This window comes from Chroicocephalus ridibundus, chromosome 1, assembly GCF_963924245.1.
Source record: "Chroicocephalus ridibundus chromosome 1, bChrRid1.1, whole genome shotgun sequence".
NCBI lineage: Eukaryota > Metazoa > Chordata > Aves > Charadriiformes > Laridae > Chroicocephalus > Chroicocephalus ridibundus.
In genome coordinates this window covers 10,826,957-10,838,623 of record NC_086284.1, presented here as the reverse complement: position 1 = coordinate 10,838,623, position 11,667 = coordinate 10,826,957, and the positions used below count along the sequence as shown (strand labels likewise).

Genomic DNA, 11,667 nt, shown 5'->3' with positions numbered 1-11,667 from the left:
CATCTCTTTCCCCTGAGGGTGCTGCATAACACTGAGCAGTGCCTGGTAGATAGTGGCCAGGGCCCCGCACAGTGCAGTGAGTTGTGCCTCGCTAGAAGAGCCCCGGTATTTCCCCTGCAGATATTCTACTCCTCTCTCAGGGTCCTGTAATTGTTCAGGGGTGAAGTCCCAGAGCATTGGAGGCGAGAAGTTCTCTAGGTACCTGCCCCTGTTCTCCCACATGCCATGCCACCCCTGCCTGTCCAGCCTCAGAGCTGGGGAGGGACTCTGGATGAGGGAGGGGAGCCATGGGACGAGGGGGAAGGGGTTTCCACTGCAAGAGGGGAGACTGAGCTGAGATCTTGGGCAGAAATTCTTGGCTGTGAGGGCGGTGAGCCCCTGGCCCAGGTTGCCCAGAGAAGCTGTGGCTGCCCCATCCCTGGAGGGGTTCAAGGCCAGGTTGGACGGGGCTTGGAGCAAGCTGGGCTGGTGGGAGGTGTCCCTGCCCAGGGCAGGGGGGTGGAATGAGATGATCTTTAAGGTCCCTTCCCACCCAAACCATTCTGTGATTCTATATCTATATGTCACCACCGAGACAACTGCTCGGGGGGCCGTGACCCCTCAACCCTGCAGCTGCGGCAGCCCCGGCCGAGTCAGGTTCCCGCTCTCAGGCTCCTCTTCCTTGGCGCTGGTGGATCTTCCACCCTGCAGGTCCATGAAGGGCCAAGGGGGGCTCAGGACGAGCCACCCTCATGGGGCACCGGTGGCCACCACTGTCCCTAGGGGCAGTGAGTCCACGGGGCCATCATGCAGCATTGCCCAGGACCAGCACACTCATGAGGAAGACCATGAGGAAGAAGACCCACATGAAGAAGCGGTCCATCACCTTGGCCACCTTCTTCCACTTGCCGGTCCGGCGCTGGGAGGCTTGGTGATGCCGGATGCAGCCGGCGACATAGCCCACGTTCCTCAGCAGGCCATCGTGGTGGCACAGGCAGTGGTCCCGGGGACAGCCCCCTGCCTCGGCACCCACCTCTCTCTCCGTGGGGCTCTCCCCCGGCCCCCCAGCGTCCTCCCTGCCCGCCCGCCTGCCCAGCACCCGCTGGGGGCTCTTGCAGCTCTCGCCCACCTCGAAGACACAGCAGAGCCGGGCCATGTGGTGGAGGATGAGCCACCTGGCCCAGGGGGGCACGGGCCGGGGCCCCGGGCCGCAGTGGTGGACGTTCATGATGAAGATGGTCAGCGCGGTGGAGGCCGTGATCATGGTCATGGTGGCGATGTAGTACTTCCCTGCGTGGGTAATGGGTGGTGACGCCGCGGCGGGGTGGGGAGAGACCCCTGCCCACCTCCCCGCATCGAAACCTCCCCTGGCATGGAATCCATCGGGTCCCCGGTGTGCAGCCGGTTGTGGAGGTCGATCTGGTTCCCGTTGTAGGTCCAGGAGCCGAAGGTGAGGCGGCACCGCTGCCCGTCGAAGGGCAAGTAGGAGACATCCACCTTGCAGGAGCTCTTGGTGATGGCGGGCGAGTCCCACGTGATGTGCCCGTCGGAGCGCAGCACCACGTTGGTCTCCACCGAGCCGCCAAAGCCGTCGTCGGCGCTGGGGGAGGGATCGCTGTGGGGCCAGGATGGCCCCGAGCCCCACGTGGGGCAAGGGTCTGCGGGGCCGGGGCCGAGCACTGGTCCCCAACCCCGTGTCCCCTCCCCACGTCACCCCCAGGAAGAGGGGGCTCGCTGCCCCTGGTCACCCCCGGGGTGGCACATCCCAGCTGCCAGGTGGGTGGCACACCAGGCTGATGCCAGCACCTCCTGCCGCCGCCTTCTCACCCAGTCGAGGTGACCGTCTCCCCACATCCCCCACACCAGGACCCCCCTGCTCCCCGTTGGCAACACCCCCAGCCCCAGCCTCAGCCCCCCCAGCTCCGGGAGCAGCTGGGGGTGGGGGAGGGCGAGCAGCACCCACTCGTTGTAGAGGATGATGATGTCCGGCCGCCAGACGTAGCTGCTGGGGATGCGGATGCTGTCGATGCCGCCGTAAGCGTCCTTGTCCCACGCGAGGTGGGCGTCCAGCCAGGCCTGACGGACCCACAGGTAGGAGGTGAGGACCTGGTTCACCTTGTCCTGCCGAGGGCAGAGGGTGGGGGACGGGGACAGGGACAGACCTCGCTGCCCCCCTGTGGAATAAATACTACATTGGCTAAAAACACAAAAGTACAGCATTGTTCACACAGGAAGGAAAAGTAGAAAATCAAGAGGCTTCTGAGGGAGAAAACAGCCGCAGCTGGCATGAAGAATACAACACCTGTGGTTCCCTGATAAACTACATGAGGTACGGGACGGGATGCAATTATTCCGCGGCTTTACCTTAGGATGTATAGCGGATACGGGAATGGGATGATACCAGGAAACAGATAAGCTGCCAATTAGCTGCCCGCTCCATACTCGGAGCCAACATTTTTCCAAATTTTAATGAAATGCTGTCCTTTGTGTGAACTTTGCTCGTTAGAATGTCATTATAATACCAAAACACACCTCCACCCCGAAGGCTACCCGCCTCCAAGGTGCGACCGCTCCTTCTTGAGCCTGCGCCCTGAGCTTCTCGTAAACTAGACCTTTAACTGTGAAGCGAGAAAAGTTTACACCACTCATGGTAAAAGTATGTACGACTAAAGTCACTCAAACTCCACCTCGAAGATAATAAATACAAAAACAGCCCGAGAGAGGGGGGATACCCAGGGAAGACACCATCGCAAAGAATTCCATCACTGGCTTCTGGGAGCAGGCGACGGGCTGAGCCTCCCTTCCCCCCCATAGGGACACCTTTGGGTAAGACCTAGATTATACCGAGGGCTCCCTCGGGAAACTCAGAAATTTCTCTAGAGACTCTCTTTTCTACATGTATAGCCAGGCTGTATCGTTAGAACTTTGTCCCGCGTTTTGTAGATGTAACAATACTTTCATTTGCACGTGCTTTGCAGACAGTGTATTTATCACCGGCTGCCCTAAGAACCTATCTATCTGTTGCTTAAATAAACTGCACTTTTTGAAGCAGCTCGTCCTTTTGGTTTCTCACCGAACGCGACCAAAGTGGCCGTGCTAGTTCATGAGCACGACTAGACGGAAGGTGCAGTCCACTATTACTGTGCCCAAATCGTAACACTTTAATACCTATTAAACGCCATTGGGCTGATAGTGCTGAATTGGGCATCCCTCAGGATTTAAACCCGGCCACACCTGGCCTCCCACCTCGGTGAGGAGTGTTAGAACACAAGGGGGTTCCTTTTCTGCCAAAACCGCTTTGCCCCTTTTCACGCGACACCCCCGACCCGCCCCCTGGGCCCCAGCCTGGCGGCCTCTGCAAGGGTCCCGAGGGCTGGGCTGCCTTTGCGGGGTTGCGCTGGTCTGGGGGGGCTGGGCAGGGTTGAGCTGGACGCCAGCGGTCCCAGCTCATTTTGGGGAGGGCTGTGCTGCTTTGGGGGGGGTTGGAGAGAGCTGAGCCGGTTTCCAGTGATCCCAGCTCATCTGGGGGAGGACTGGCTCATGTTAAGCTGGCCGGCCACCAGCACCCCCGGGTCCTTTTCTGCGGGGCAGCTTTCCAGCCACTCTTCCCCAAGCCCCTGGCGTTGCTTGGGGTTGTTGTGACCGAAATGCAGGACCCGGCCCTTGGCCTTATTAAACCTCATCCCATTGGCCTTGGCCCATCCCTCCAGCCTGTCCAGGGCCCTCTGTAGAGCCTTCCTTCCCTCAAGCAGATCGACACTCCCTCCTAGCTTGGTGTCATCTGCAAACTCACTGAGGGTGCATTATTGTTACACATAATAACAGATGATCTGAGATAAAGATAGTAAACACAATAATAGACGTTGTCTCTCTCTTCGGGTGGGGTGTAATGCACAAGGGGCAAGGGCCCCCCCATCTCCACAGGAGAGTCGGCATTACTGTAGCACATACTGCTGTCATTACACAAAACTGATTCTCTGCTCCTGTCAAGGGACAAAACTGATCTGCTGACAGTCACAGGGATAGAGAAAATATTGACTTTTTTATTGGATCAGAAGTGGGGCACCCCAGGGGGTTCCCGGCCCCACACCTCCCAGCCATTAGGGGAAATTTCTGAAGCAGATGCAGCGCGGCCGGCAGCCGGCTCTCGCCATGGGCTGTCTGGCCATGGCAGTCTGGCCATGGGCTCGCCGCGCTGCTGCCTCTCCCCCCACGCCTTGAAAATGTGCAAGAGGTCAAGTAGACCTCTTGCGTGGTCCTTGTTGGCAGTTCCTGTGGGGGCTCCTCGCAGAGGGCTGGCCCTGGCTCCTGCACCCTCCCCTTGACAGCCCTGGGGGGATGGCGGGGTCCTGAGCAGTTGAGTGCTGCCAGTTCCGCCATCCCACCAGGACAGGCCTCCGGGAAGGGTAAAGGAAGCTGAGGAAGAGCAGCCTCTGTCTGTCATGGAGTCCATGGTGGCCAGCGGGGCCCGTGGGGAGAGGGGCTTCCGGCTCAAGGCCTCCGCACTCGCCCTGCAGAGGAGGAGAAAGAGACCCCGCTGCACCCCAGACCCCAGCGGGACCCGCAGGCAGCACCCCCCTTGGCTGGCCGTCAGGGCTGCCCAGCGCAGGCAGGGGCAGGGCATGGGGTGAGGGTCTGGGGAGCATCTGGGGTCTCCCCCACACTCACCGCTTCTCCTGCTTGGGCCAGGATTTCTCCACTTCTCCATCCACTGGCTGAGAAGCTGCAGAGGGAGGAGACAGAGTGAGCGGCCAGCAGCTGCCGGCACAGCCCCGGCTCAGGGCTGCCATGGGGTGTAGGCCGTTTGTAGGGTGGTCGGTGCTGGGGCCACTCACCGCTCTGCTTCTCCGGCTGGGCTCTTGTCTTGCTTGCCTGACGCTTCTTCTTCTCCTTCACTTCTGCAAGGTCCCCAGGAGCTGGGTGAGACGGGAGCCCCACCCAGTCCCACACCACAGCCACCCACACCACTCCACGCCATCCCTCGCCACCCCATGCCACAGCACAATGTGCTGCAACAGTCAAGTCACCAACCTGAAGCAGCTTCCTCCACAGCACAGATGAGAATACCCTGAGCCCCATCACAATCAGGAGGAGAGGGCCCAGGGGAGACAAGGCATCAGAGCGCCCATGGCACGGACTCCAGTGTGGCTGCAGTGCTCCAAGTCACCATCACAGAACCGCAATGTAGCTCCCCAGTGTCCTCCTGGGTCCTTGTTTTTCCCCCAGTTCCCCTTCCCGGTTGGGGAGGGGTCATCGGTTGAGAGAGTAGTTCTCTAAAGGACAAGAAATTGTGGTGGGTTTCTCAAACCATAAGGAGAAGGAGAAAAGGAGGGGGAGAAAAGGAGGGGGAGAAAAGGAGGGGGAGAAAAGGAGGGGGAGAAAAGGAGGGGGAGAAAAGGAGGGGGAGAAAAGGAGGGGGACAAAAGGAGGGGGACAAAAGGAGGGGGACAAAAGGAGGGGGACAAAAGGAGGGGGACAAAAGGAGGGGGACAAAAGGAGGGGGACAAAAGGAGGGGGACAAAAGGAGGGGGACAAAAGGAGGGGGACAAAAGGAGGGGGACAAAAGGAGGGGGAGAAGGGCCCCACCCCTTCAGGGAATGGTTTGGGTAGGAACGGACCTTAAAGCCCACCCAGTGCCACCCCCTGCCCTGGGCAGGGACACCTCCCACCAGCCCAGCTTGCTCCAAGCCCCGGCCAACCTGGCCTTGAACCCCTCCAGGGATGGGGCAGCCACAGCTTCTCTGGGCAACCTGGGCCAGGGGCTCACCGCCCTCACAGCCAGGAATTTCTGCCCGAGATCTCAGCTCAGTCTCCCCTCTTGCAGTGGAAACCCCTTCCCCCTCGTCCCATGGCTCCCCTCCCTCATCCAGAGTCCCTCCCCAGCTTTCCTGGAGCCCCTTGAGGGGCTGGAAGGGGCTCCAAGGTCTCCGCGGAGCCTTCTCTTCTCTTCTCCAGGCTGAACGTTTCATGGACTCACAGAATTTCAGAGTTGGAAGGGACCTCTAGAGATCATCTATCCAACTCCCCTGCTAAAGCAGCATTGCCCACAGCACATTACTCAAGACTGCAGCCAGGCACGTCTTGAAAGTCTCCAGAGAAGGAGACTCCACAACCTCCCTGGGCAGCCTCTTCCAGTGCGCTCTCACCCTCACCGTGAAGAAGTTTTTCCTCAGGTTTGATCGGAACTTCCTATGTTCCACCTTGTGCCCGTTACCCCTCGTCCTCTTACTGGCAGCCACTGAAAAGAGTCTGGCTCCATCCTCCTTCAGCCCACCCTTCAGATACTTGTAAACATTAAGAAGGTCTCCCCGCAGCCTTCTCTTCTCCAGGCTGAACAACCCCAACTCTCTGCTGCTCTGCCCTCTCCCTGACGCTCCGCAGCCTTTCTGCTCCCTCTTTGACCTCTGCCGCCAGGCCGAGCGCATCAGCCGCCTGCTCGCACCTCACGCACCCGCCATCCCTTCTACCCTCCGCTACCCGGGAGAGGTGAAGGCGCTCCCTGCAGACACAGCCCGGGGGGGCTGCAGGCGTCCAGGGGGGCTCTGTCTGCGTGGCCGCGTCTCCTCTGGAAAGTGCGCAACACGCGGGAGGCTGCGCCTTTCGGGCACAGGCCATGGCTGAGCTCCCCCGCCTCGCCCTGCCTCGGCGTCCCGCGCGAGCTCAACTCCCGCGCGAAATCCCGCGCGAGCTCAACTCTCGCGTGACCTCCCGCGCCCTGGCTGCTCGCCCCGCTCCCGCTCCCGCTCGCCGCCCTCCCCGGGGCCGCCTTTGACGGGGGTGGGGTCTGGCCGCGGCGGCTGCAGGCCCCGCCCCCGCCTCGCCCCCCGCCCTCGCGCCAGCTGCGGCCGAGCTGCGGGTGCCCGCGGGCGAGCTGCGCTTCCCCGCCGCTGCCCGGGCTTGTGCCGGCCTCAGCACAAGCCGCCTGGGTGATGCTGCCTCTGAGGGAGCCGGGAGAGACCTGGGAGCCGCCCCCCCCCGGCACTGCCTGGTGGCCCCCGCAGCCCCCGCCCTCTCTCCCCAGCTGTGGCTGAGCCCGTCCCCGCCGGACCGGGGCTGAGATGGGGCTGGGGACCCCCCTGCCGCTGCCGGGACCTGGCTGTGCCTGGGGGCCCTGCTGGGACCCCCCTGTGAGAAATAAGTTCCGGTACGAGTGAAATAGGCTCAGGCAGAATCCTCTGGGAGGCACATTTTCATTCACGCTCTTGCAAGAGCGGGTGACCTAGCAAGTAGGCACACTTTCCGTTCTTGAAACACCACACCTTTTTATTTCCTAATCCCGGCCCAATTTTTCCCTCCCCCCTTTCCCGTTGGTTGGGTACTCCAGGGTTCACGGCCTGTGCGAGGCGCCTAAAATTCTTCCCGCATGTCCTGCTGCTGTTTGCTTTGTATGGGGGAGGGTCTACTTCCATTCGTTTCGTTAGGGCAGTTTCAATTAATCGTTGAACTAATCCTCGCACACAGGGAATGATACAGCGTCCGACAGCCGCTAACATTCCCGCTACCATTATAAGAGAAGTCAATATTGATACCACCATACCTTTCCGTTTCCCAAACCGGGAATCCAGCCCACTTGTCAGTGAGGTGTCTATTCCAGAGTTCTCAGCTAACTCATCAGCTAGACTGGTGAGCCCTCGAAGGGCTTTAGTTATAGCACCATCTGGAGCTGTATTGTTGGGGATGAAGGTGCAGCACCGGTTCCCTAACATTACACACACACCTCCCTTCTCTGCTAAGATCACGTCCGGGGCAATCCTATTTTCCCATGCCATCCGCTGGTTGCATCCAATCGTTCAGCTATTCCTTTCAATGCATCTCTGGTATAATTAATAAACCTCTGTTGGTTATAGTACATATAATTTATCCAATCTACATTTTTGCTTATAGTTATCCACCAGAAAAAGACAGACTCGAATCCTGCTCCTGTCTGATTCCTTGCTTTGTGTTCATCTGGGACTCCTCTAGGGACTCCAATGGGATCTATATATATCCGTTCATCAAAGGATACACCCACACTTCTTTTTACGCTACTGCCTGAGCTCAGGGTTCCTGTTCCTTTTTCAAATGCTAGGGTGAATGGTATTGCCAATTGTACCATTCCACATGTACCTTTCCAGTTAGCCGGCAACACAGATCGCAAGGTCTTCCCTCCACAATACCACCAGAGATCCACCCAAGGCACTCGTATCGCTGAGTAGTTTCCTTTTACATCCTTGGTCCCATTCAGAGTTTCAGTGCACAGGGTAAATCCCCCCCCAGGTTTGGTAGCATTCACACCCTGCCGTGAGAGGCACGCTGGATGGTTACCAATTGCTGTGGAAAATGCTGGTGGCACTTTAACATCTCTAGATTCCAAGGCAGGAAACAGTAAGGAAAGTGAATGACAAGCCTCGTTTCCCCAGGCCGTCCTTTCTTGGTATAATGCTATCATACACCACATCCCTAGGGAATCTTTCGTCCACCCTAAGGGAAAAGGGACAATCTGTGCTGTGGGCCTTCCTGAGGCACAAGCAGAGCAATTGCTTTGGTTCAAACTATTAACAGTATATTTTACCCATTCTACCCAAGCATTCGTCTCACCGTACCCTGTCTCAATCTCAAATGTTTGTCTAAGATCTGTAATCTCAGCAACCGTTACCAAAGCTGGGTCATTCAGTGGTTCCCACTGTTGTATTACTGGGAGTTTTAGTAGTCATAGCTGTCCCTTCTGCTTAACTGCTATTTTCCAGTAGGTCTATTCTAAATCTTCCCCTTGGCTCTCTTCCAGACACATCTGCTCCTATTCCATACCTCAGGTTAGCTGTATCGTCCCTCTGGGTTATAGTTATCAACCGAGGAGTCCATTCAAAAAGGCCACACTCTGGGGAAGGTGATCCTTTGTAAAAATGTATTTTCTTTTTGAGAGGGTAATAATAAGAAGACTTGAACCACTTGTCATCAATGGCCCACCCTCCAATTTGGGTGGTCCACCACGCTTCACTCCATCGGTCACAAGGTGCAGCCTCCTGATATCCCTCTGCGACCCTCCAAATTTCTGGGAACAGGTACCTGTTTTCACCACTCAACCGTCTTTGGGCCTCTAGCTTCCCACACTTCAGTACTTGACAGGCATCAAAGCGTACAGTCTGTGGGGTATCTCCTTTAGTGATATTTATGATAAGCCTAACCGGGTAATCTGGGTGTGCACTTCGTAGGTGATCTAAGTGTACACTCCAGCTTCCTAGGGGGAAGCTCAACACCGCCCCTATGACCAGTATCATCGCAAAACGCTTCTTAAAATTCATGGCATGCACAGATTTATGTCTCCCAACTGGATCATCCCGCCCCAACCCACGGCTTATTGTCTCTTTAGGGTTACTCGCAGTGGGCTGTCAGTAGAATGTACAGTCCACCGTTCTACCGGATCTGTTGGCGGGGGTTCAACTGCTCCTTTTTGCTGAGCGTAGTGAGCCCATCCTTTTTCTGCTGTCCTTACTGCGGTTTCAGTAGTGAGGAGGACTTGGAATGGTCCTTCCCACTCCGGTTGTAGCTTACTCTCCGTCCAGGATTTGACTAGTACCCAGTCCCCTGGTTTATACGGATGGACGACAAATTCCAACGGCGGAGTTTGAGCAAGAAATCCTTTATTTCTGAGGCGAGAGAAAGAAGACGACAACCCCAGTGTACGGTTCTTAAGAAACATATCTTTAGTTTCAAAAGTGGGCAAGTCTTCTCTGTTACCCATATAAGGTAGTCCAAAAAGCGTCTCACAGGGCGAGAGACCTGTATCTTTTCTAGAAGTCTGGATCCTCAACAATGCTATGGGCAAACATTTAGTCCGTGGTAATTTCGACAATTGTCTCTTACTGAATTGTCTCTTAATGGTCTGGTTCATCCTCAACTTTTCCTGATGACGGGGGATGCTAGGGGATATGAAATTCCCACACCGTCCCTAAACTTTCCAGAATTCCTTGAAGGATTTTAGATAAAATGACTGCCCCGATCTGAGTTTCTATTCTCCACTAACCCGTATCTGGGAATAATCTGTTCGAGGATTATCTTAATTACCCCTGCTGCAGTAGCTGACACCAAGGGGTAGGCTTCCACCCATCCAGTCAGACGGTCCACTAGGACTAAAAGATCTTTTCATAGAATCATAGAATCATAGAATCATAGAATCATAGGGTTGGAAGGGACCTCTGGAGATCATCTAGTCCAACCCCCCTGCCAGAGCAGGGTCACCTAGAGCAGGTTACACAGGAACACGTCCAGGTGGGTTTTGAATGTCTCCAGAGATGGAGACTCCACCACCTCTCTGGGCAGCCTGTTCCAGTGCTCTGCCACCCTCAGGGTAAAGAAGTTCCTCCTCATGTTTAGGTGGAACTTCCTATGTTCCAGTTTGTGCCCATTGCCTCTTGTCCTGTCCCCGGGCACCACTGAGAAGAGCCTCGCCCCATCGTCCTGACACCCACCCTTTAAGTATTTATAAGCGTTGATAAGGTCACCCCTCAGACGTCTTTTTTCCAGACTGAAGAGACCCAAATCCCTCAGCCTTTCCTCATAAGAGAGGTGTTCCAGTCCCCTAATCATCCTCGTAGCCCTCCGCTGCACCCTTTCCAGCAGTTCCCTGTCCCTCTTGAACCGGGGAGCCCAGAACTGGACACAGTACTCCAGGTGCGGTCTCACCAAGGCAGAGTAGAGGGGGAGGATGACCTCCCTTGACCTGCTGGCCACGCTCCTCTTGATGCACCCCAGGATGCCATTGGCCTTCTTGGCCACAAGGGCACATTGCTGACTCATGGTCATCCTGTTGTCCACCAGGACTCCCAGGTCTCTTTCCACAGAGCTGCTCTCCAGCAGGTCAGCACCCAACCTGTACTGGTGCATGGGGTTGTTCCTCCCCAGGTGCAGCACCCTACACTTGCCCTTGTTGAACTTCATAAGGTTTCTCTCTGCCCAGATCTCCAACCTGTCCAGGTCTCTCTGTATGGCGGCACAGCCTTCCGGTGTGTCAGCCACCCCACCCAGCTTGGTGTCATCAGCAAACTTGCTGAGGGTGCACTCTATCCCCTCATCCAGGTCATTGATGAATATGTTGAACAGGACTGGACCCAGTACTGACCCCTGGGGAACACCACTCGTCACTGGTCTCCAACTAGACTCTGTGCCCCTAATCACAACCCTCTGAGCTCTATCTTTCAACCAGTTTTCTATCCACCCCACTGTCCATTCATCTAACCCACACTTCCTAAGCTTCCCTATGAGGATGCTGTGGGAGACCGTGTCAAACGCCTTGCTTAAGTCAAGGTAGACCACATCTACCGCCCTCCCCTCATCTATCCATCTAGTCATGCCATCGTAGAAGGCTATCAGGTTAGTCAGACATGATTTCCCCCTGGTGAATCCATGCTGAGTACTTCTGATAGCTTTCCTTTCCTCCACGCGCCTTGAGATGACACCCAGAACGAGCTGTTCCATCATCTTTCCAGGGATGGAGGTGAGGCTGACCGGCCTGTAGTTCCCCGGCTCCTCCTTCTTGCCTTTCTTGAAGACTGGAGTGACATTGGCTTTCCTCCAGTCCGCAGGCACCTCGCCTGTTCTCCAGGACTTTTCAAAGATGATGGAGAGCGGCCCAGCAATGACTTCCGCCAGCTCCCTCAGCACTCTCGGGTGCATCCCATCAGGGCCCATGGACTTGTGAATATCTAGATG

At 56.7% G+C, this 11,667-nt stretch overlaps 1 protein-coding gene across 1 annotated transcript; it reads right to left on the bottom strand.

Moving 5' to 3' along the window:
* Positions 1-784: 784 nt before the first annotated feature.
* LOC134512666 (neuronal acetylcholine receptor subunit alpha-10-like) lies at positions 785-3,796 on the bottom strand. The gene is made up of 4 exons (XM_063328242.1): positions 3,773-3,796; positions 1,943-2,094; positions 1,372-1,579; positions 785-1,264 (listed from the first exon to the last, which is right to left on the bottom strand). Exons 1-4 carry the CDS (start codon positions 3,794-3,796, stop codon positions 785-787), a joined length of 864 nt encoding a protein of 287 aa, XP_063184312.1.
* Positions 3,797-11,667: the final 7,871 nt, after the last annotated feature.